Source organism: Aplidium turbinatum, chromosome 4 (genome assembly GCF_918807975.1).
Source record: "Aplidium turbinatum chromosome 4, kaAplTurb1.1, whole genome shotgun sequence".
Lineage (NCBI taxonomy): Eukaryota > Metazoa > Chordata > Ascidiacea > Aplousobranchia > Polyclinidae > Aplidium > Aplidium turbinatum.
Genome location: NC_137475.1, coordinates 13,536,960 through 13,561,818, shown reverse-complemented (window position 1 = coordinate 13,561,818; position 24,859 = coordinate 13,536,960). Strand labels below are relative to the sequence as shown.

The following is a 24,859-nucleotide window of genomic DNA, read 5'->3' as shown; positions in this document are numbered from 1 at the left end:
CAATAAAAAATCATTAATTAAGTATCATAAGATTAAGTTAGTCGCAAGTGTTACTACTGGATTGCCAATGATGTGTTCCTTTGGCATATAATGTGTATTATTTCGTTGTTTTACATTGTTATTTCGTTGTTGTTGTTCGTTATTTGTGCATTTGCAGGTTGTGTATTATTTCGTTGTTTTGGATATGGACAGCTTTGTCTGATGCAAATAAATATTATTATAATGGAATCCTGGAAAAAATTGCAGTTGGCACTTTTATTTTAACGCTTTCCCTCTATTATTCGGTCACGAAGTGGCATCTTGTTACGCGTGCCATTTATGGGAAATCTCAGCAACTGCTGGGAATTATGGTCATTACGTAATTCATTTCTGTTGTGTCATGAAGTCTTTCATGGCAACAAATATTAATTCCTACACTTTTCTTGCAGCGTTGGCGAGGCATCTCACACTCACAAGCGAAAACTCTGCACGCATCAATTAAAACAAAAAACTTAGCAGCATTGGTATGTTGACGAGATGACTGAATAGAATACATGGTGTTTGCAGTAAGGGACTGAGAAAAAAATAGATGCTTAACTTAACACAATTTAGTTTTAGTTTCCCCACATTAAGCCTTTGTGTCAGTACATCAGCAGTGACATTTCGAAACGAAGTGAATAAGAAACAAATATCTCTGAAGACATACATCACCCTCCGGGGGTAGAGCGTAGAGGCCATCTTCATCGAACAGAACGTGATCCTCAGTAACCACTGCATCGTTGTAGCCACGCCTTAGAACGGCGTTGAGAGTTCTTCTGTCCCAGTCGTCCGTGACTCGCCCACCGTAGTTACATTCGCCAGCAAGGTAGATCAAAGCGGGAAGGGGAACAAACTTGCAAATAAACAAATTTCTTACAACTCTCCATCAACGATGTATCGGCATTGCACATTTGACTTTAGGAAATATTAGGTTGTAGTTTGTAGTGAATTTCATGGAAAGACGCGATTTCATGGGAATTTGAGCATTTGTCAAAGTATTGCAACTACTCATGAGCAGCAGATAGAAACATGAAAAGATATAAGTCCAGTTAGCCAAGTTACATCGTTTTAACGGCGCCAGACGTTGGGATCTTTAGTCGGAGAAGAAATGCAAAAAACTGCTTTTGACTTAGAAAGAAGAGAGATGCGCACTTACCTCATACTGGTTGAGAAACATGTGCAATTGACGAACTGATATACGTAAATCAGTTTCGTTGAATTCATAAGGTATATTCCAACCAAGCGGGCCAAACTGACGTCGCTCTTGGACAAGAGCATGGAAGAAGCACAGGCCGAATAGAAGCCTTTTGAAAGCTACCTAAATTTGAAAAAAGTAAGGTTTCGTTAGTGGTAGGCACAGTATGAACTAAGCTTCGAGGTGTGGTCATTTTGGAGGGTTTAGTATTTTGAGATTCTTATGGTAAGCTTGAAAAAGCCATAGAAAAAACCATAATCACTTTCGAGCAAAATTAATTATTTTACTAGACTGTGAATGATGATATACTGTAGAGTGTAGAGGTTAAAAAGAATGATGTGGGATACGGTTGCAAGGTTAACTTAAAGTTGCATTGCCTAACCAGAAAAGATTTCATAACGGAATACAGCATTAAAATTAGTCACATTTTTACATAAATGCTTCAAATTTTGAGAAAGCAAAACTTACGGGTTGCTTGCAGCTGGTGAAAAACTCAGGGTCGGAAATGGGGTCACTGAGATACGATCGAAGTATGTTTGCTTTCAATCCTTTCGGTGGTTCATTTGTCATTTTGACGCCATTTTGTAAAACAGACACCGGGAATGTATTTGCCGGGTAGCTGGTCAGCCATAAACGGAAATCAGGATGAATTTGATCTGGGTTCAGAGTTTCCTGTTGGGTAAAAGTATTAATTGTACACTGCGAAGTGAAAGTGAGTGTTAACACATATCCAGGTGGCACTGATTTTATTGATATGCAATCATCTGACAACTGTCGTGACTCGTAGAGAAGTTATCATAAAAGCAACTTAAATTTTCGACTATATGTGGGCTTGTAATGTATGGCAGTGTAATAATAATCTTCTTCTGCAACAGATTATCGTGTATGATCAGCTGAGAGCTTCCTTATAAACTCCCTTCATTTTGTTCTGTCTTTAGTTTTTTGTCACCAATGCAACCCTGTTTTCCTGCTAATAATAATGATACGAACACGTGTTTTGTATAGCGCTGCATCCATTGCAGATAGGCGTTGCTTTCTTTACTTTACAAAGTAGATAGTGTCAGAGCACACGCATAGAGGTGTACCTAGTGCAGTATACAGAGCAAATTAAAGAATAGTCCATGCGTTTATTACATGCGGCATCATACTTCGCATATCTTTTCCAAAGTTGACATCCACGACGTGGCAAGATGACAATTTTGCAACACCACCCATGTCCCCTCCTTGATGCCACGGTCTATCATCTTCATGGCTATGGGTCCCTGACCCTGACCCAGGGATAGTGACGTCATTTTTGACCCTCCAAAGCCCTACAAAGAAAGAAATATATCATAATTTGTAAAAAGCGATAACATGATTAAAAAAACAATTTGGAATACAAAAGAAAGAATTGAGAGTTTACTTGGTCCTCGGCAAACTTGAGCAACGAAGCCATTGGATCAGCGCCAGGAGACAGAACGAATATCAACGGAGATGTGCAGTTGCTATCCATGAAGGTCTTGGGAAGGTCAAATGGAGGTGGCTCAATGAATTTTTTACCTAAATTATTGGTGATGAAGTTTTGCACGGCCGGGACGATCTGTTGAGGAATAACAATACATGAGAGACATGCAGAATAAAAAACAAGAGAAATGGACACTCTAGCGACTGACATTGAGAGTCAAATTATTACCTTATCAGGTCGAAGGCAACGTAGCACCATCATGCGATGGAATTCTTCCAAGTTAGCCCAGTCGCCAGGTGGCGTTTGATTGTGTGGGTCAAGGCTGTCATAAATTGCCTTCCATTGTTCCTTGTAAGCTGGAAATTTTTTTCTGATGCCCTCAAAGTGATGAATGCCATCCAGTCGGCACAATTCATCCCATGATTTTGTGGGAAGCCATGGAGCAGGATTGGAGTGGGGATTGTCCAACCCAACACCTAAATAACAGTAAAAGTAAATACATTCTAGGTACAACATGAAAACTACAGACAGTTGAACTTTGTTGTTAGTGTAACATTGATAGATAAGATGCTTCATACATGAAATTTTCACCATTAAAGTTTAGCTTGAAATGACTTGGCAAAGCTGCTTTTCGCATAGTTTCAACGTCGCTAGACTTACCTCCAGTGAGCAGAAATCGATAGTCGCTTTCAGCCACCACTCCTTCATATTTGAGGATGTTGACGCAGAGAAGAAGTGAGAATAGCAATTTGTCTTTTTCAAACAAAGAGCGACAAATGTTGCAGTAAAGCGAATACGTCATGTATGCGGTGAGAAATTCAAGTCTGGAATTAATTACAAAAAGACGATGTTTCGTTTTGAGAGAAGAAACGTTGATTTAAGTTTTTCAATAGCATAAGATAGTTTATTTGATAATGATATAGAAATAGGTGATACAAAATTGTACACCTCAGAATACACAATTTTACCTAAAAATAATGTCATCGTCTAAGTGAAAAAACGTAAACTTTGTAGGCTGCAACGAATCAGCAGATATTTAATAAATCATCTATGCATTGTCTTCTTACCTTTTCTCAAGATTGTCCGACTTCTCTGCATTGTCGATGGCATTTATGAACAAGTTCACGTACCAGGTCAGAGAGTACTGATACATGGGGTCGATATTGGCCAAGTCAGTGATGCAGAAGAATAAGATTGAAGAATGGATTGATATTGGTTTGTAACCTAGACGAGCGTTGTCGATCTTTAGTTCAGTTTCCTAATAAAAGAAAATTACATTATAAAGCAAATGAGCGAAATTATTTTACATTAAGAAACACTACTGCTAATAACTACTGCTGCAGAATATAAGGTGATAATTATTATAGACACAAAACCATCAGAATAAAAGATGACTAGGTGTAGGTGTAACAGGTGTAAACAGGTGTAGCATTGAAAAGTATCCGGGGCGAATCACAGCAATCATCTTAAACGTAGAGTTTTAAAATACCTCAGCAATAGCTTGCTTTTCAGAAATTTCGTTAGCAAGGGTTTTTGATGAAGAAAGGACTTTAATGGCCGTCTCATCTTCAAGGATGTTTCCTTCTGATGTGGAAAGAACTTCGAGAATCTTGTCTTCAATCTCCTTTAGTTGTCTATAATGAGGAATTTATTACATAACAACGATAACGATTGTATTCTCAAATTAAAAGGATTCCTTTGTTGCTTTGGGATAAAATTCCTATACATTGTTGACACCAAAAAGTTGATAAAATTTAAATACAAAGCCACTCAGAAATTTAAGTGGCTTTAAATATAAAGTAAAGTTTCGTTTCAAATCATGACTCATCGGTTAGGAGACGAATCAACGGCAGCATAATCGGTCATGACGACGACATGAGTAAAAATGATACGAAAAATAAAACGGCAAGATTCAAAAAGAAAATCAAAAATAATATATTTAAAGTTTACTTCTTGTTTTCGGCGGATTGTAAAATCAAAGCGTTCTTCTCTTCCTCAAGTTCCGGTCTCTCTCTCGCCACCACGATACCAAGCAGCTGGTCTTGCAATCCTTCCATGGTGATCATGAAGTTTAGGAGGGTGACCTGGTGTATTGAGAAATTGTTGATACCGAGCAAACAAAACACAAACAAACTGGTAAAAGTGAATATGCTAGCTGGCTGCTCTCTCAACGAAAATATGTTTATGGAATCAGCAAGTTCTAGAAAGAAAATCAGTTGTTTTTTACACTGATACAACGTCTACAGACAGGTTCAACGTCTGCAGACGTTGAATCAATGTAAAAAGCGACTGATTTGCTGTCTAGGATGTTACCTAAACATACAGAAAAATGTTTACTTTAGGCTTACCTTAACGGAAGTTTCAGGCAGATAATGGGGATTTCTTAGCTTGGTTGTCATGTAAAACCTGAAGTCAGCACTGTACTCTATAGTGGAGTCTCCCAGCCGAATACAGATCGCACCTCCTTGTTTAAATGTCTGCTTCAGCAACAATGGCTCCAACATCGGATCCAATTCTTCACCTGAAAAAAAAAAATTTTTTTTTAAGTTTTCACAAATTAATTTTTTTAATAACATACTACTTTTTGATTTTCTAGTGATACGTTGTGAATTTAAGGGCACAAAACCTAAAAGACAATCAAAAATGCTAAAAAGTAACAATGTTCATAATGATGTAAAAACGCCAATTCTTGTGTCAAAACTGTAAACTAAAACAAAAAAGTTTTGCGCAAAACTTATTTTCTTTCCAGCAATATGCCAAGTTGACTAAACCATTTTCAAGCTATGCTATCAAATGAAGAGCCAATCTAATCACCCGTCTACACACAATTTATGGACAGAAACATAACGAACCGATATTTTCCAGCAGAACTGGAGTTCCAAACTGAATGCAATTCTCCAAGGTACGGACGAAATCACCGTCAGTCAACTTGATGACGTGAAGATTGTTGGCACGCTCCATGTTTTTCACCCACTTGTTGGCTTGGCCTTGTGGGTCGATCATCAGAGGCCATCGGCGAGCGTTGCTGATATAGCACAATAGGTTAGCGATAGTGAACAACAGCACCAGCAGAACGTTGAGTTTCGTGCCATGCAAGTTTGGCAGATAGAATATTTAATATTTTTTCATAATTATTTCATTCTTTCCCATCATTTACAGGTACGTGACAAAGCAAAATATTAGCTTTAGCATACATAAAAAGGCAGCACAACTTTGTAAGGCTTAAAATGTGAATCGACATGTGTTTGGGCAGAAAAGTACTGTACATGTCTAAATGTCTATACATAGCGCCAGCACAAAATAAAAAAAAAATGAAAAAAATTAATGATATAAATTACTGCCAACCCCGACCGAGTGATACTGTTTTTTGTTTTGTTTTTCTGAGAGCTTTAGGCTTCGAAAACTCACATCACAAAACGTTACAAACTGCTGTAAGATCTCGACGACTTTTTATGTTTAATCGTTTCAGATGAACTTCGCTCCAGATCAACCTCCATACACTGTCGTTGAAATTAACTTGAATTTCTATAATTTTAACACAATCATAAGTTGATTACTTGATGATGATTCCATTTTCCACCGAGAAACTATCAGTAGGCAATCCAAATATATTCCACTGACGTATCTTCACTGGTTCTCCTAAGACCATGTACAAAGTGACGTTATCTGTGCAAGGAATGCCGATCTTCGTGCAACTGAGCAGCCAATCCCTGATTTGGTCCTAAGGATTTCAAATTGCAAACTTGTTAGGGTTTGAGGAAACATAAATGTGATGTTAATATAGAAATATTTTAACTTTTTAAAACCACTACAGAAGGAATTTAGCATAAAACCATTCACAGCCTCTAGATTTTCTTAAGAAACAAGAAAATGATGTGACAATTTGTCAAAACTGTGTCAATTAGGGTTAAAACAACTAATAAACTGCACAAAAAAAATTATCAGATTCAGATGTGTTGGTATAACACAAAAAGTCCCTATTCGCACGAACCAATATGTAACATTGATAGAAATAACATTAAAATGGGTTTCTAATATGTAAAAAAAAAAAATATTGCAAATCGTTAACGCCGCAATGTTGGCAGATTCAATTATGATCTTTCATGGCAACGACGGCCAAAAATAGATAAGGACAAAAACCATAAATTTTGAAGAACAACATTTCGAGAAAAACTCATTCGCCAATAGGTTGAAATGGTAAATACAATGCTGTACTAACAATAGTCTATACAACATGGTTGCAAATGTCAAAGATTTAAATTGGTTTGCTGGAAAAAGATTATAAAATATTGCATTTATACGAGGTTGCATAACAGTAAGCGCTTGTTTCACCCATCACATACAGTACGCGGAACTACTCGGTTCTTACGTCTCTAAATTTTGATGTAAATGTTCCGAGATAGGCGACCACGCCAGAGGCGATTAACACGTCACCAGTCAAGTTGTTGAAGGTGATTCCTAGGTCACGGGCAGAATCACCCCATCTGTCCTTCTCACCACCCAAGCTCTCTATCAGTTGAGTGGCACGACTCAGCTTCTTGCTGCATAAGTCGACCTAATTTGTACAAAAGAAAATGGATTAAAAAAAATAGTCAGTCTGACCTTAATTTTTATTCATTGCTGTTATTTTTAAGAGAGGTATTTGATACAATTCTATATCTCAGCAGCATTTTTTTAGAAAAACTTTGCTATGGCTTTCGCTACGCTTCAGTAGTTATACGGTTAAGGTTAAAGACGCAGGAGAGATTTAACTCTTCCATCGCATAGCTAATATTGTGCTGCTGCGTTAAATAATTTTGCAAATGATTCGACTCAACGGCTTCCTGAATTTACACGGCTTGCAAGTAATGACAGCAATAAACAGTAATGACAGTATATCCTACAACTAAAATTGATTATCTTGTTACGCAATTCATCAATATGACCTATCTTGATCAAGCATTTTACAGCACCTCTAGTCAAATAAATAAAAATGAATTTGAAATACTTGGTTTTCCAAGTCGGCTTTCTTTTGCTTGTTAAAAGCAAGTTTGTCTTGGAGGACTTGTAGTTTGTCTTGAACCTCCTTCAACGCAGCTTGCTTCTTGCGGAGACTGGTCATAGCTACGTTCAGTTCCCCTTCGGCTTCCTGTAAATAAAGACGATTTTTATGCAAAGTTAAGTAAAACATTCTCTTGACAACAGCCGGTGAAGGCGAAATAGAAATATCATTTCAATGTAATCTTCAATATTTGATCTCATGGTGGAAAACATGCTGAGTGAAAGCCACGTACACCATTGTCCAGAACGTATTCAGAGCTCAGCACTGTGTGATTCTTTTTGTGCAGCCTACCTCGCAAGAGTTTTGAACTCACAACCATTGACTCAGAAGCAAATACTCCAACCACTTGGTCTGAGTTTGATCTTTACCTTGAGTTTGATCTTTTTGGGCGCCACAACTTTGGCAACTCTGTCGTAGGAATCCATGGCTCTCACCCATTTGCACAAACCTTCGCAAGCCGTCGAAGCGTTACGAATCTTTTCAGGAACAAATTCTGGATTTGGAATGTATTTTTGTCTGTAAGGAAAAATGCCGAAACATTATTTTAGTTCTCAAGTTGGTGGTAAAACAATACGCCAAGTAGAAACAAACAAAGTCTTCACTATTCTTACCGAATGATCTTCATGTAAGCAAGTGGAATGTTGTCTTTGTCGTAATCCTTGAGTCCTTGCAAGAACTTCATGTCTCCAAGAACTTTCTTTGAAGGACCCCAAAAGTCCTCAATTTTTTTGCCTAATGTAAAAAAATAACAATGCAATCACAATGTGGTAAACGTATATTGTATACGCCTTATTGAGTCAGAACGAAAATACAACCTAGAAACCGAACTGATTTTGATTTAGCAGCGAAATCATATTATACCTAATTTTACTTGTACATTTTTCGAACATTAACGTGTAACAGTGTGATTGCAGAATTGAATTGCAGAATTGCAAAGTAAGAACGTTATAAAATGTGAGCGAAGCAAAATTAATAATAAGAACGTGTAGTTCATCTCCAGTTTTCAATAAGCATAAAACTCACCAGAACCGGATGGATCCGGTATTCTATCTGCTTTTATTCCCTTCAAAATGCAAATGGTCTCCATTGTCAACTTAACTGGAGCTGGAGGATTTTTCATAGACTTCACAACAGTAATATCGGCAGGGGTGAGGGTGTTAAGGGCCACCAGGGCTGACTCCAAAACTGGTATGGCTTCGGCCAAATCAGCATCACACTCGTCTTTGATCCCTTTTGCTACCTTGGCTTGTTCGTTGGCAACAGCTTCGTCAGCTTTCACAACCTGGAAGTATAAAACCAAAGAGATGTCAAATGCGGAATAAGACTGCTTAATATGCATCTAATTGTAATTTTTTCTTGCGTTCCTGCAGTCATTAAAAGAAGATAAGAAAAAATATATACAACAACACAGATGGTTATAACCAGAGACGGCACAGATTAAAAAAATAGTTTCGTTTTAAAGAGAACACCGCAAAAATAGCGAATACTACTATTTTTGATTTTAAAGTGCCCCTGACAGGTTGGATCCAAGTATAGTAACTTTTTAAAGCATTTCCTAGCGCAGAATTACACTTAGAGAAATTTTTAATCTTAACCTCGTAGCTCGACTGGTTAGGGCGTAATTTAATCAAACGACTGCTCCGCAGCGCCACCACAGGCGAAACTCCATATTTCACTGCTCTGGGACGACTTTGGTGGTATTACGTCATCCTAAGTGGACGTCGTTAGCAACGGATAAAACAAACGCTTCTTAGATGTAATTGGTGGATCACAGTTTGGTCTGAGTTGGAACAAACGGTTGCTTTTTTCGAAGATTTATTGTTTTTTGCAGTTTAATAAAACTGTACTGGATACGTTCCTACAAAATCTAAAATATACTTGAAGTGAAAAATGAAGAATTCGTACGAATCATCATTCATATTTAATTCATCATCACTATTCAAAAATAAATAAAAGTTTTCTCTCTCTCTCATAATGTGCCTTCAGTTGGCAATTGAAATCCTGTGTAACGGCCATCTGGATCTGGAAAATTGTTTCGGATTCGCCAAACATTGCATGACGGCATCACAATCCGATTGTTGCTTCCGAGAGCATCACCTTGCAGTATACACTCCAACACATGCCTGTAGGCATTTTTACTTGAGTGGTATTAACAAAATCATCTTCAGTGAAGTGAACATATACGACTAGTTTTGTATGGCCCATCCCACTTTCGAACACTTGAAGAAAACTTTGACCATTTTCTTCTCAGCACCTTGTAAAGAAAGCAAACGGTCTTTGTCACTGACAATGTCACATAAACAGCAATTTGTAGGCATTGCCTCAACCATAAATTAAAGGTACTGTTTGTGAGATACTGTTGTTACACTGCAAATGGCTATAGCCAGATTAGGACAAATAAAAAAGTATGAAAATTGTAGCCCTATGAAACTGCAATTTCAATTGAATTGAGATGCTGTTTGATAAAAGTAAACTCAACCTATTTGATCGAAACCTGATAGTAATAATAAGTTCACTTTTTCATTTCGGTAATTCTTAATTTGCACATGCTTTAGACCAGGGGTGGGGAACCTGCGGCCCGCGGGCCGAATGCGGCCCGCGTGACTGTTCCATGTGGCCCGCGTCAAAATTTTTTTAATGTGTCAACAAAGAAATAATTTAATAATATAAATAATTGAATAATAATTTAATGCATCAATTTCATCAAAAGCAGAGGTTTGAACAGCCGCTTGTTTTAAGCAATTACTGAAATTATCTGAATACTGATTACCACGACCTTGTCTATCACTGTGCAGTTCGTTGGCTGAGTCGTAACGACATGCTTACACGCTTTTACTTGTTGCGAAACGAAGTCGATCAGTTCATGAATAATCAGGGAAACCATGTCGTTGAACTCACTGATAGCCAATGGTTGTGTGACCTAGCGTTTATGGTTGACATTAGCAAGCACCTCTCCGAGCTCAACGTCAAGTTGCAGGGACCGAGTCAGCTTTTGAAATCCTTGTTTGCAAAAGTGAAATCATTTGAAGCTAAACTAAATCTGTGGAAAGTACAACTTGAAAACAATAGCACCGCACATTTCCCTACCTTGCAAGAGCAAAAGCCTTCTGCAACAGCCAAATATGTCCATGTATGTGTCAATCTTATGGAGACATTTAATGCAAGATTTTTGGACATAAAGAGTAAAGAAATGGAGTTAGATATTTTTGCCTCTCCTTTCAATGTAGTTGCAACTGGTGTTCCTAGTAACTTGCAACATGAAATAGTAGAGCTCCAGAGTGACGGTACGTTGAAAGCGATGTAGGCTACCAAAACATTCCACTGCTCAACCTTTATCAACGCTACATAAATGCTGATGATTTTCCAGTCATGCGGAAACATGCTTTGAAATATGTGTCTCTGTTTGGAAGCACCTATGACCTACCGTTGCGAGCAGTTTTTTTCCAAATTGAATCTAACAAAAAGTCGGCTTTGCTCCAGACTGACTGATAAAAATGTGATGCAGTTAAGAGTTGCAACATCTTCCGTGTCAGCAGACATCACACGACTCACCAAAAATAAAAACTTTCAGCCATCCCACTAGCTGTGAAAGTGAAATAAATCATCGTCTACTTCGCTGCATTTTTTATCTGTAAATAAAATTTCGAAATTTTTAGTGGCCCGCCTGTGTTATTTCTCATTTTATGTGGCCCGCAATACTAAAACGGTTCCCCACCCCTGCTTTAGACCAACAGAGCCCCACACATTCACGTTTTGCAGTAGCCGTACCATACTTTACCAAGTCATCACAGAGAAAGAATGTATCCTTCCCGCTTACTGTGACGTCATAGCGAGGTTGCCGTTTTTATTTTCGCAATTGAATGAGCACCAGATTCGCCGATGTCAACGAAAGTTTGCAAGCGTGTAACTTAGTAGCCTGTTGATATTTTTTACGATTTGCTGGTCAGGGAAGTTTGTTAGTGTCATCTTTTTGGTATTTTAGGTAAATTTGGCGAATTTATTTACCTGTCAGAGGCACTTTAACAAAATATTCAAATATACCATACTACAGTATCATAAAAAGAAGATAATATAATTAGATATCGCTGCATTGCAGAACAACTCTTTCACCTTTTCAACTTTGGCTACTTCCACGCTTTCTTTTTCTACATTGACCATAATCTCATCCACTTCTTTACTTGCCACCACCAACTGCGGCTGGAGCTCCCGCAGTTCACTTTGCATGTCAGCCACCTATACATTGTAGATGTCATCACTTCACTGTGTACCACTGCTTGAGTTTAAAGTTGAATGAAAGTTCAGAGTTGATTGTTCATTGTTAAGTTCAGAGTTCAATGAAGTCAAAGGAAGGTATTAATGAAAAGTTTAGTGACGACATTTTATTTTGGAACTACGCCAAATGGCTTGCCAATATGATTGGGTAAACATGTGGTAAAGGTTTGCTAGCTAAAACACACGTGATAGAAACAACAGCCACAAGTTAATGCATACAGCGAGCATTGTAATGCAGTAAGCAACCTTCGAAGACAACACCTGAAAACGTCTCACCTGAGATGCGGCTGAATTGAGTTTTTCTAAACCAACTTCATATCTTCGCTTGAGTTTGTGAACTTCCGTTCGTTTTTTACTGAGAAGAACTTTGAACGTGGATATGAGCTCAAGGTATGACGTTGGTGTGACGTAGTTGTGACGTTGAAGCTCGTTGTAAAAGCGTTCGGACAATAAACGTGTCGACTGCGTAAAAACAAACAGTATGAGAGCAAATCACATTTTCTCTGACTTAGTTGTGAAGATGCAGATTATACTTGACGTTTATACTCTGGACATTCATTGCATCAAAAAATAAACATGAAGGTTTAAAAAATCTATCAACGTGTTGAAGGCAAAAACTCTAATGAAAATAAATTCAAAGGAGACTCAAAAGACATTTTGATTTTAACTGGGATGACCCACCGTGTGGAAACCTTTGCACATCTCGATGCAGCCAGTTCTGTGTTCATCAGACATCTCAACATCTTCCAGGAAGCGAGATGCCACAGCTGTCAGCGCGTCCTCTGGCCATGACTGTAAAGGTATGTCGTAATTCAATTTTGTTATTTAGCAATATGTTTGTGAAATCATAATCGTGTTTAAACAAGTTGATGTTGAATATAGGCTACAAAATATAACGCAAAGAAATGCACGCGATAAACCTGGCTAGCCAACTTTCCAGAGCTTTCAACAAACCTGAAACCAGTCGATGGTACAACAGTTGACAAGAGATGGAAACTTTCGCAATCTCGTTCGAAACGCGTCACCGATCGGGCTCATGGCCAGCACGACGTGAAGCTGATCCCGACAACGATCTGCAGCAAAAACATAGAGTCCGAGTCAGCTAGCAAAGACAACCTTTGTAACATCGTTTCAAAGTCGTCATACAAAATTCTGCTTTGTACTTTTTTATACTATGAAAAACGTTAAGCTGATTTAAGTACTCACACAGTGCAGCAAATTGAACGCAATAACTCGAAATAATCAGTGCTATGCAATAGAATGAATAGATTAAGTTTCGCTTTGAGCAGCATGATCGTTGCTTACTTCACAATGTAGATATTAACGACCTGGTTTAGCCTGATGCTGCGAGTTCGCTGTGGTAATAACGGTTTGCACTAGCTTTCGGAACACGAAGCTTTCGAAGTGTTCCGAAAGATAGTGCAAACCACTACAAAACAGGTCGTTAGTATCTATAGGCTAATGCGAAGTGCTATATTCACCATCAGTGCTATCCTCAACATTCGAATAACACAAAGAACGTGCATAATAAACACATTAACAATTTAGTTTCTCGAGAAGATAATTGAAGATAATTGCCACTTCATTGAGTTGAATTCTAAATCTTCACAAGCTGCAAAACCAAAGAAGCAATGAAGCCTGGCTGAAACAAAAAGAACAAGAACTTTGTTGAAACGGAAATCATACCAACGAAAAAACTGAACAAGGCGTTCGGCGTTCCATCGGTTTGTTTGGATTTTTCTCTTTGTCGGTCAAGCTGTCGCATTTTTTCGATAATTTCTTGCTTTTCATCAGTGGCAAACATATTGGGAACCTGAAAACGAAAGACGATAACTCAAAGAATGCTATTCCCAAAGTCAACTGTTCTTGTCCACAAAACAATGTTCAATTCAATGTAACGCTACTTATAACGCCGCACAACATCAACACAAAGCCATCAGATATTAAACACATGTTGATAAGAACAACTACCACACAATGCGAATAAAAATAGCAAATTTACGGATTTGTGATAGGCTACATAAAAATACTGAGGAATCTTCCTTAGTTAACCTAGATTTGAGACTTTAAAACGTTTTAAAAGATTATTCTAAGCTTATAACAATAACATGAACATCACAACAGGAAACGTCCATATAAGATGAAATCTAACTTAGCACAAGTCCTTTGCGTGTCTCTAAAACTAGTTATATCCTTCTTGAGAAAAAAAGAAGATAATCCAGTCAATAGGCCTACACTGCTTTAAACAGGTGGCTACTATCTGCTCAAGTAAAACGAAAAAATCACTTAAAAGACTTGATCTATTTGTTTACAAATATCGCTTGAAGTTTTACCAACATAAACTAATTAGACAAATTGTAATACATTTACAAGTGCTAATTCGTATCCCGTAATACCTATGTTGATTCAATTTTAGCTTCTATTGTAGAATTTTTTGTTTCGTTATTTTTTTTTTCAAAATTGAAGAGTTCGGGAATAAACCGTTTTTCAAACGCAAATTCAAACATTCTAGTTTGAATTTTGACCAACCTCTCCTGTGTTGAGAAGGTTATTGATGTCCTCCAAGAAGCTTTCTTGTTTAATTTGTGTGTCAGTAAACAGGAAAGTTCCGTGTTGTTCACTTTCAGTTGATTTTCGCAATATCACCTTCAAATCTTCTCTCCATTCGGTGCTGGTATAACTCTTTGAGATCTCAACCTAAAAGCCGGTTGAACATTTGCATTGCACACTATTTCAAACCACCAGATGTTGGGGACATTTACTGGTTTCAACATTATCACCGCATTTACAACAACATTGCGATTTCGTTGCCATAAAGCATCGAGGTTCGATAATTTAGCGGTTAACTCACAATAATTTTGGAAATATACTTTTGAGAATAAACAGAAATGAGGAAGGTAGCTCAGTGTGTTTCAACATAGCTTATCAAAATCTTAACTCATCTAACCTGAAATAGCTCATAATCAGCCATATGAGAGGCGAGCCTGGTGAGTGACTGACGACCCGATCCACCGACGCCCACAAGTAGAGCGTGGCTGCGTGGTTGCTTCAGTATCCGAGATATGCGACACACGTGCTCGATGGCAAATCTATCACAACATGATATTCAACGCTGACAAACTGGACCATATGTATTATATTATTAAACATTTACGATAAGCCATATAATTAGATCATACTTAGCCTATACACTGTCGTTTTATGTAGTTAAAGAATAATATGGAAAACAAATTGCAGTGTCACAATATTTGAACCGGTCTATGGCCTTTGTTTTAAAGCCGACCGTTTTTACTTTAGTTTACGGTGTAGATTGTTAACTATTACTATTTCTTTATACCGTGGCTACTTTTGTTACATTGGCGGCCTGATTTGTTACATTCTGCAGACTTTTCCAGGTTTTGCCGACTTTCAGTAACTGTCTGTCTGAATAAATTTTTCAAAAATAATGCTTCAATGTCTTTTTTACTGTCTTTCCCAGTTGACAAATTGGGTTTTAGCATAACGAGGCTTTGAAAAATAGACAATTGATTCCAGACTGTTAGCCGTTTGCCAACAGTCAGATTGAACGTTATTTAACTTACTCTTTCTCATTTTTTTACTGCTTGCCCAAGGCAGCAAAAAGCATATATATCATTACGAGTCAGCAAAACGTAAAAAAAATCCTAAAATTCAGGCAAACAGTAGTCAAAATCAATAGCGGTAGTTAAAATATGACAAATCAGGCATCACCTCCAGGTAGCCATGCTTGTACACTGGATTGTAATCTGTTACAACAGCAATTTTCAAACCTTTGGCAGCAAAGCCTTTGATTGCAAGGGCATTGCAAGGGGTACTAAAAGCAAGGGTAGATTACAAGTGGCCGGGAAAGTTATTTCATAAAAACAGCAGAGGATTTTAAGCCGCGATGAAAAAACGTCAAGAAAACACGAATTTTCTTCTAATGGAGACAATCAAATGAATGGAATTTCTTTGCAAAGTAACCTGAAAATGACAAGGTTCATTGGCTTTTTGCTCATATTGTTGAATTCATCGAGATGGTTTTCCACAACTTCCCTCAGTTTATCAACATCCTCCACCTCCATGTAGAGATTGTTCTCATTCTTTGGAGTGAAGTCGCAGAACATCAAGCTTCTTAAATCGTCTTCTTCAACCTACAAGTAAAACAAACAACGCATTGGCTTGAGCTTGCAAAAGCACAAAGTCAACCTAAAAAATCTTTGCAAAGTCGAAAAGCTATTCGAAACACATGCATCGACGTTCATCGAAATCAACTTTGTGAAAAAAATATTTACAACCTCCATTGCAATAGATCCTTTGCACAACTTTTTGACTTAGGGATACTTATCTAAAACAAAGAACAAAATACTACCTGGCCATCATTATCAAAATCTAGATGTTGGAAGAGATCGTTAAACTCCACGGCCAAGTGATTTTTGGTTACTTCTCGGAGAAAGTTGAACAGCCAGGCTTTGTCGGTATCATCCACAAGACGGTCATAGTAAACTCGCATGACCTTTTTGTAAATATAAAAAAGCTGATACAACAATATTAAGGTTTGATAAAACTAGCATTGTATTTGGTAAGGTAGTCTATCTTACACCACAGATATGAAAACAATTGCAGCCATCATTCAAGCAAACAAAAGTTGGTATTTTTACATCGCTTGAACGTCGACAGTCGTTGAGACGATGGTAAAACGACAACGTTTTCAACGAGAGATAGTAACCAATTTCGAAAACGGTGATTTTCGCATACTTTATTTTTCTCGTTCTATAGCACTAAACATTGTGCTGAAAGTATACTATTCTTCAGAACAACAAGCACTAAAAGGCATGAAATTAAAACGAGTAACTTTTTTATATCAGAGAAGATTTAAATTTTTAGAACAACAACCACCGTTATTGTCAAAGACATGTAATCAAGACGAGTAACTTTTTATACTAGAGAATGGTTCAAATTTTACAACCGCATGATTGATGACATACTTCGTGAATCCACAACCGTTTGATTGCAGCAACGTCTAATGCAGACTGAGGAACAGACAGGCAGACACCTCCGATGATTCTACTGAAGTCTCTTAAGTTGAAAAGATAGTGAGACTTGGCTGGGGTGGGCAGAAGATTCTTAGAGGCAGACTTGTACACATCCGAGGTAGCGGCTATGAGTTGAGGGACAAGCGTAAGGAACTGATTCTCAAATGCGTTTCTGCATGAAAAATAGTTTTGACAACAATGACAATAAGAGAATATTTTTGCACACCAGATTTAAAGCTAAATATCAAAAGATCATTTCTATCCAAAGAACTCACAAGTTGTAACGCAGACTCACAAGTTTGCGCAGTTGAAACTTATTGCAAACATTTTCGTAACATGCGAGTTAGGTTGTCTTGCTTAAAAACTATTTCTTATTCCACACCTTCTCCCAGAACTTAAATAATTCATTATATGTCCCAAAAATAGATGAAGATTTATAAAAAACTATGGTACACTTTTGTCACAAAAATTACTAAATACAGTAGATGGTGAGGTTCATAACCATATATACCTGATGGTAAAATGCCAGTTGAGAATGCGGGAGAATATGGTTGACATCGCGTCGTCGCCAAACGCATTGATTGTAATCGTGTTAAAGTGGCGGAGAAATCGGGGTGTTATGGGATTTCTACCGCCTCCTGGTGGTCCCATAGCTGCCATTAGTTGAATGTCAACTAGCTTGATCATTGTGCAATCGGTGAGGTCGTACCTGAAAAGAATAACATAAAAATATTGCAAATGAATAAACCGATTCTACAAGAAAGGGTTTTAAATGATTAGTTTCTGAAAGCAATTTGAGAACGATAGCTTAGTTTCCCACCACGTTATGACACTAATCGTAACGGTTTATTGACACTATAAAGAGGCAATCACTCATCAGCAAATCAGCTAGATCTTTTAACACTGATTTCACGTCGGGAGACCTTTTTTAAACTGAGACCTGACAGCCTCGCATTTCTGTAGATACTGTAAAACTAACACAGGCCTAGTAATCGATGATGAAAACGTGAAACTTCCACTTCTCGCCTATGGACTCCTGTATTCGAACCACTGGGTATCGCTAAATGGAAAGCTGTCCTTAAAAGTAGCTGTTTTACAGGAGTTCGATCTCTGTGCTTTGACGCTCAAAAACTTGAGTTATTCATTGTGTTAAAAAAGGTGGACTGAGATAGTTATTCCCTTTACCGTCAGTTTATCAGTAACTACCAGTTACCACACAATTTAAGAAGTGTCAGTTTTTTCCGTTTCATCATAAACAAAGCAATGCGACAACCATTGGGAACATTTATAGAAAAGACAATGTATTCACCAATTCCAGTGATCAAGCCATTGTCTGAGCAGTTCAATGGGAGGCTGGGCGCCGTACACTTCCCTCTGGGGCATGTTGATATCATCCACAAACACAACCTGAAAAAGATTCATTTCTCTTGATGATGATCGACGGCTAAAAAAAGTTCAAAAATGCCAAACAGTTCAAACAGTCAAGGTACCTTTTCATATTCATGCAATGATTTAATAGCGTGACAATGCAAATGTATCAACTCATGCACATTAGAAATGAAATATCCAAAGTTACAAAAAATTGAAACGTTTGCAAACATTATCTAACCGTTTTCTTTCCAAGCGGGGGCCCGAAAACTCCCTTTCGTCGCTTGTCCAATTTCGACATGATGATGTTCTGTGTCTGCTTTGCTGTGGTTTGTGCTGAGAAGTTGATGTTCATCGGTTTGTAGCTTTCTTTGTCAAGTTGTACATTCAGAAAGTTCTGAAAGGAAGTTAAAAGCTTAGTCGCGTCTTGGGGTAGTTTGAAGAACTTGTGAAGTCAGTGAGAACAACTGTAATAACGTTAGCTTTTAAACAAATACTCTAGAAATGCATCCACCTTGGCGAGTGCTATAACACACATTTACCGTTGGTAACCTACTGTTAAAGCTAGTGAAAAAGAGAGAATAAAATTGTGATCATCATTTCATTTACGCATTCTCATGAACACAGAATCTGAGTACAGTTTTGAAATAACAAAGTACAAATTATTTCGAAATAGGCCGTTTTGTTTTGTCATTAATTATAATACATATCTTCGACATTTGACATTGCCATTGTGCGCATAGCAACAAAGCATTAAATTTAATTTCTGTTATTATATTTTCTGTTTTCACACTTTATTTTATCGGAAGAGCACCACAAACACTGCCAAAAGAGATAAATTAACCAACCAAAATGCACATCACACTTATCGAATTAAACTTACGTTTATGTAAACAGATTTTCCTGTACCGGTAGGACCAACAAGAAGAACTGGAACTTGATGTGTTACAAGCAGATTGATGAGGTACGAGTATCTTACAGTGTCCTGGGTGGGAATCATTATCTCGTTGAAGGTGACATCCTTTTCCAGTGGAGGGACATCTTTTATGCTCTCAGTCCACTTCTCCCATCTGGAGAAAACAATAAGTTGTTTGAATCAAAAGTTGTATTGTCACAAACTTATAAGTAAATTTAAACAGCGGCTTGAAATAGAGTTAAACAGACGCACATGTTAAAACAAAACAATAATCCTGCAAACTTATGACATGATTACAGCAGCTTGCACAACTTGCTTTTTTTTCTCGACAGACAGACAGGCCACACCCTCGACAAGAGGATTAATTCATGGCCTGTATAATCAAAATTGATTGATGATGATGATGATGGTGAATGCTTCAACGGCTGCAGACGGTAGGCATTGTGTGCAAAAAATTACAAAAATGGAGGTAAAATACTATAACAAGGAAGAAAGATAATACTAATAGCGTAGGCTACGCTAGTAAAATGATTGATGTGAATGCAGATAGCTATAGACGGTTAATTTTACGATATAGCATTTCTATTGCTCACCTCTCTATAGAATATAAAATTAACATTTCAAATCAATGATTTTATGAAAAGTTTCCATAACAACAGGTATTCCCCACTGACCTTCCCATTCCTTCCTTGACGAACTTCCAGCTGAACACATCAGCGTTCCTCGGAATAGGAGCCGAAAAGGATTTACTTGGAGGAGGAACGGGATCAATAATGTGGAATTCCTTCTTTGTTTCCTCACTCAGCGGACCATCCATGATCTCTCGGAGGAGTTTATCAAATTTAATTCTGCTGTCCCCATCAGTGGTTGCACCAACAGACCATATGTAGGAGAAGAGGAAAATGCCCTGAAAATATTATTTGTAATTACTATTAATTGTTTTAGCCAATAGCTCCAAGAGTTTCATCATTAAGGTTACATTGAGTACAATTAAAAAAATACTTAAAATAATACGTTGAATAGGCTATTGTTAAGCACTTCCTACTACGCACTGTATTTCCTGTAAAGCAAGTTTATCTACAGGATGTTAACAGACAACTTCGTTTTACGAAGTACAATATCAACTATTGTCGACACCGGCTTCACAGTCTACAGTAGTTCTAATGTAGATGTAAGGCATCAAATTGTCCGATCCTATCTTCAATATGAAACACACAATCCATCGTTCAGTTATAGCGGCCATGGTATTTCGTCATATCAGACAATAGTTCTCTCATCAGCATAATCCTGATTTGCGCATGAACCGAACTGATTTTCATACAACGCGACGCAAAACGCTTTCTCTACGTATTCTTAGTACTTACACTATCCAGGCGAGACAATAAAAAGTTTGTGCAAAGCAATCAAATAATTTTAGCTCCACGCACAAACACGCACTCTACAAAAATAATTTTAAGAGTAAAAATGTTTAATATGCAAAAGATGCCTTAATTCAGAAAATTACAATATTCTTTCCAACGCATAAGAACTCATATCACATTGTAGCACTCGATCTAGACCAATAAATTAATTTACACGCTTTGAACAGACACTTGAGCTGGAAAAGAGTTCCTGCACTCATGAGAGACAACGCTAGTGTGTGGTATAAAGACGAAGGTGAAGTTGTGTCAGAGATAGAGTATAGACAACAACAAACAGGATAAACTACAAGCTGATACGCACCTCTACCCATGCCACAACCTCCCTGGAATCCATGGCCTTTATCTTAGCTGCATCTTTAAATTCATCCATTTGTGCCTCCATCAAACGCATCAAAGACACTGCTAAATTTGTGTTGGTAGTCGGAGACAACTCCTGAAAAATAATAATCACAAAAATCAACATTTAAAAGTTACTTCAAAGAAAAAAGCTTGAAAAAGCAGCCAAAAACACACCTCCCCAATAATACACAGGCTGATAACTATTTCTTCTTTTCGTTTCATTACAATGTTATACACAGTATACGCTGTCTTTGGGGTTGTAATACTTAGTTTATGCTCAGTCGACCCTATCTTTCACATGCCTCCTCTCCGTGCCCTTCGCTACATTTCTGTAACTCAACATCAATCTTTCTTTTTCTATTTCATCATTTATCGCACAAAATATCACTTCTTTACTCGGTGCTTGTTATGTTTTTGTAACGCGCAAATCATCTCAACTTCTCCTACTTCTTTTAATTAATTAAAAAATACTTTTTTAATGAAAACATTCATGAAATTGCCTAAATTAATGAATAATAACAATAAACATGTTTTATGTTTTATTTTAAAATTCCCCTATGCACACCACACGCTTGTATTTGTAAATAACAAGAATATACATGTAGAACTGCCCCACTAAAACCAACTATAATTTCATACGATCTCCACTTACTTTGGCTCCACCCTTCCGAAGCCATTGCAGCACAGGGAGGACCATTCTATCAAAGAATCCTTGAATCAGTGTTTTGATCTCATCAGTCACTCCCTCAGGCAAGGTGGATAACCATGACACAAGCAGAGGACGCCATCCCAGCATGTGAGGTTCCATGTAGATCATCCCGCAACGAGACACCTGGAAAAGAAGCATAGTTTGGAAAACAAGTTTTACAAAAAAATCTCACAATGTGATGTTAAAAAAACTATTTTCTTCCCCGTGGTGGTTAAAATTTAAGAAAACGTGAGGAACTCAAGCTTCTGAAAGATAATAATCTAAACAAAGAAAATGGAGGGGGCATGAACTTGCAGCCATAACGCGGTGCAAGTCAGCCAGAAAAAGTTCACAGAACTCCTCCCTATCCTTACAAGCAAGCAACTTCCTGCTCCAATCAGAGGTCAAGTTTACTCCAGCTGCGTGAAGAGTGTCACGCTCTATGGCTTCGAAACACGGGCAACACTAGCAAGCACCATCAAGCGCCTACAACGAAATGACAGAGCGATGGTAAGATGGACCTGCCTGGTCAAGCCTGAAGACAATATCCAGTTTGAAACTTTTTTATTCAAGCTTAAAATAAGAGACGTTGGTGAAGTCCTCCGATTGGGAAGAATGAGATGGCTAGGGCACATTGAGCGCAGCACTAGCTGGATCTCTCACATCAGATGCGTCAACATTGCAGCACAGCGGGTCAAGATAGACATAAAATTTCTTAGAAAGAACTTCTTAAGCGTGACCTTTTAGCCCTGAACATGGATTCTGCCAACCCAACGGACCGTGAGGTGTGGAGAGGAAGACTTCGTCTTCGATAGACAAACATGTCACACACCTCAACATGAGGATTAATTCATGGCTTGTGTAATCAAAATTGCTTGATGATAATGATAAAAATGAATGTTTAGGTAATACCGGTATCGTGTTGAATTGATTTAACTTTTTTCCACGCCTGTAGCTGTTTTAACGTGCGAGCCAGATAATACTTTTGTTGTTTTTGCAAAACCACATAAACAACAATAAAAAATGTGTACACTTACCGTGGCAGGAGAAGCAACCTCCAAGTCCATTGGTTCAAACATGAGACTCATTGGAGGAGACATTTGAATGATCTCACCAGACATCAAACACAGCTTCTTATTGTCATCCAGTACGGTGTTCATGTTTTCAATCCATATGGCATCAACTGGACCGTCAAATATCAACCATTTTCGATCTGGGGTCTGTAAAGTAAGTCATGGGTTATCGAATTTAGTTTAGTTTAACATTCTAGACAAAGTTCTACAAATTTAAAACCAAAATGAGCTATGCTTAAAACAAGTATATAAACTGCAAAATCGTATAAAGTTGTGTTAACTTAACATCAGTAATAAACTTAAACTGTGTGCAGTTGAAACTGCATTTAATGTACATGGACCACATTAAGACATAGAATTGTTTAGACAGTCCTTGAACCATAATGCAAAAGTACTTGAGAATACTTATCCAGTGACATCTGCTTTCCATTAAACTAGTATACTGATGAAACGAGTCGAGTACAAAACGAAACACATGATAACAAAGATACAAGAATCAGTAGTCCGAAATCAATCATAAGCCAAACCAAACAACAGTCAGTTAACGATGCTATAGAATCAACGCACCTGTGAGGATGCAAATGCACGATAGCTGATGGCCAGTACACCGTCAGACCATTCATGGGAAATCGGATCAAAGGAACCGTACAACTGACCCATTGTCACAGCTTTCGGGTTCAGAACGGTAATCTGGACTTTGTTTTCATCCATTAAGCCCTAAGAGATGCAGTAATCGCATGCTTACATTGGGCTTGTGAAACATGTAAGTAAAAGTATGCGTTGCATAATAGAAAAAGGTAAAAAAAGGTTGGAATTGGCCCAAAAACCCCAGACTCCGTATCACATAAACTCCTTGGTCCTAGTTTCTACTAATGTGTGGTGAATATGAAATTCAAAGACTTTTTAAAACGTGGTATCAACCATTCTACAGCATAGTTCTGTAAGCTATGATAATTAATGCAACAACTAACACAGAGACCAACGCAAGTCAATCTGACAAGCAAGGTTTTCCTAACAAAGCAGTGTCAGGTGGCATATGCAGCACTTATAAAAAATAACTTTGGAGCACCGTGAGAAATAGCAACAGCTGGAAAACTTTACGAGCTCATCGTCTTGTTTATCAAAAGGCCGCATCGGTTATACTACATACAATGACGATCAGGTTAGAGGTTAGGAACTCACCGAATCGGACTCACCGAATAGTAGCAGGTCTGCTACTATTCGGTGAGTCCGATTCGGTGAGTTCCTAACCTCTAACCCCTAACCCTATCCCCTAACCCCTAACCCTAAAACGGCAATGATAATTAGGCTAAGGTACCCGATAATTAAAAAAAAAATTGAAAAAATTACCGAATAGGGATCGGACTCACCGAATCGGACTCACCGAAACGGGCCGTTCCGTGATTACTTATCTACAGCACCTGCTCATGTATTTCTGTCAATGCAGCGGCTAGGATACGGTAGGCGCATGTCTTCCCTCCGAATGGTTCACCCACAATCATGAATCCGTGTCGAACGATCAACATCTCGTAGATCTGCAGAATCTTTTGCGTGAAGAAGTCGGTCATCTGGAGAGGGTGGATAAGAATAACATGATGTGACGTTAATATATAGTTGTGTCTTGATATCTGGTAGTTTTTGCTGAAAGTTTGATAAAATTAGCTGAGATATTTAACATGGACTAATTTTACAGAGCAAGATCAGAGCGAAAATTCGATTAAAAGTCTATTAAGTTGGCGTATTTAAAATTGTATACATCCTATATATCTTGGAACAATATTTATAAACCCTATAATTAATAAACCAAAATGTTTGCAAAAATCTAGTAATACGAAAGAGTGCATCAAAAGTTTGCAAGATGCTTTACGTTTTCCTTTACTTTTGGTTTCAAAAATTATGTTACCCAACAGAACATCTCAATAATCAAATATTTTTGCTAGCTTGCTAAATGTTGGGTCAGTTAATAGCCAACTAGCCAGGTTAAAGGTGAAGTTAGATAATACTTTGCTAGCGAGTTTAAGTTAGAATCTTAGAAACTAATGCAAGTTTTA

At 37.7% G+C, this 24,859-nt stretch overlaps 1 protein-coding gene across 4 annotated transcripts in view; it reads right to left on the bottom strand.

Moving 5' to 3' along the window:
• LOC145769694 (dynein axonemal heavy chain 7-like) overlaps positions 1 to 24,859 on the bottom strand; it is a 56,630-nt gene that overhangs the window by 6,688 nt on the left and 25,083 nt on the right. For all 4 annotated transcript variants that reach the window (XM_082581370.1, XM_082581371.1, XM_082581372.1 and 1 more), the window contains 38 exons: positions 24,230 to 24,376; positions 23,376 to 23,525; positions 22,773 to 22,955; positions 21,700 to 21,879; positions 21,010 to 21,141; positions 19,962 to 20,194; positions 19,255 to 19,441; positions 18,613 to 18,768; positions 18,313 to 18,410; positions 17,515 to 17,712; positions 16,956 to 17,175; positions 16,340 to 16,483; positions 15,952 to 16,121; positions 14,918 to 15,059; positions 14,500 to 14,667; positions 13,657 to 13,783; positions 12,925 to 13,043; positions 12,652 to 12,762; positions 12,247 to 12,432; positions 11,809 to 11,931; positions 8,722 to 8,980; positions 8,310 to 8,430; positions 8,067 to 8,214; positions 7,645 to 7,785; positions 7,027 to 7,212; positions 6,215 to 6,378; positions 5,510 to 5,682; positions 5,006 to 5,178; positions 4,608 to 4,741; positions 4,147 to 4,291; positions 3,725 to 3,915; positions 3,318 to 3,481; positions 2,886 to 3,133; positions 2,616 to 2,792; positions 2,362 to 2,523; positions 1,682 to 1,885; positions 1,175 to 1,336; positions 686 to 871 (listed from right to left, as the gene is read on the bottom strand). In XM_082581370.1, coding sequence (XP_082437496.1) covers positions 686 to 871; positions 1,175 to 1,336; positions 1,682 to 1,885; positions 2,362 to 2,523; positions 2,616 to 2,792; positions 2,886 to 3,133; positions 3,318 to 3,481; positions 3,725 to 3,915; positions 4,147 to 4,291; positions 4,608 to 4,741; positions 5,006 to 5,178; positions 5,510 to 5,682; positions 6,215 to 6,378; positions 7,027 to 7,212; positions 7,645 to 7,785; positions 8,067 to 8,214; positions 8,310 to 8,430; positions 8,722 to 8,980; positions 11,809 to 11,931; positions 12,247 to 12,432; positions 12,652 to 12,762; positions 12,925 to 13,043; positions 13,657 to 13,783; positions 14,500 to 14,667; positions 14,918 to 15,059; positions 15,952 to 16,121; positions 16,340 to 16,483; positions 16,956 to 17,175; positions 17,515 to 17,712; positions 18,313 to 18,410; positions 18,613 to 18,768; positions 19,255 to 19,441; positions 19,962 to 20,194; positions 21,010 to 21,141; positions 21,700 to 21,879; positions 22,773 to 22,955; positions 23,376 to 23,525; positions 24,230 to 24,376 — 6,312 coding nt within the window. The remainder of the gene's footprint in view (positions 1 to 685; positions 872 to 1,174; positions 1,337 to 1,681; positions 1,886 to 2,361; positions 2,524 to 2,615; positions 2,793 to 2,885; positions 3,134 to 3,317; positions 3,482 to 3,724; positions 3,916 to 4,146; positions 4,292 to 4,607; positions 4,742 to 5,005; positions 5,179 to 5,509; positions 5,683 to 6,214; positions 6,379 to 7,026; positions 7,213 to 7,644; positions 7,786 to 8,066; positions 8,215 to 8,309; positions 8,431 to 8,721; positions 8,981 to 11,808; positions 11,932 to 12,246; positions 12,433 to 12,651; positions 12,763 to 12,924; positions 13,044 to 13,656; positions 13,784 to 14,499; positions 14,668 to 14,917; positions 15,060 to 15,951; positions 16,122 to 16,339; positions 16,484 to 16,955; positions 17,176 to 17,514; positions 17,713 to 18,312; positions 18,411 to 18,612; positions 18,769 to 19,254; positions 19,442 to 19,961; positions 20,195 to 21,009; positions 21,142 to 21,699; positions 21,880 to 22,772; positions 22,956 to 23,375; positions 23,526 to 24,229; positions 24,377 to 24,859) is intronic.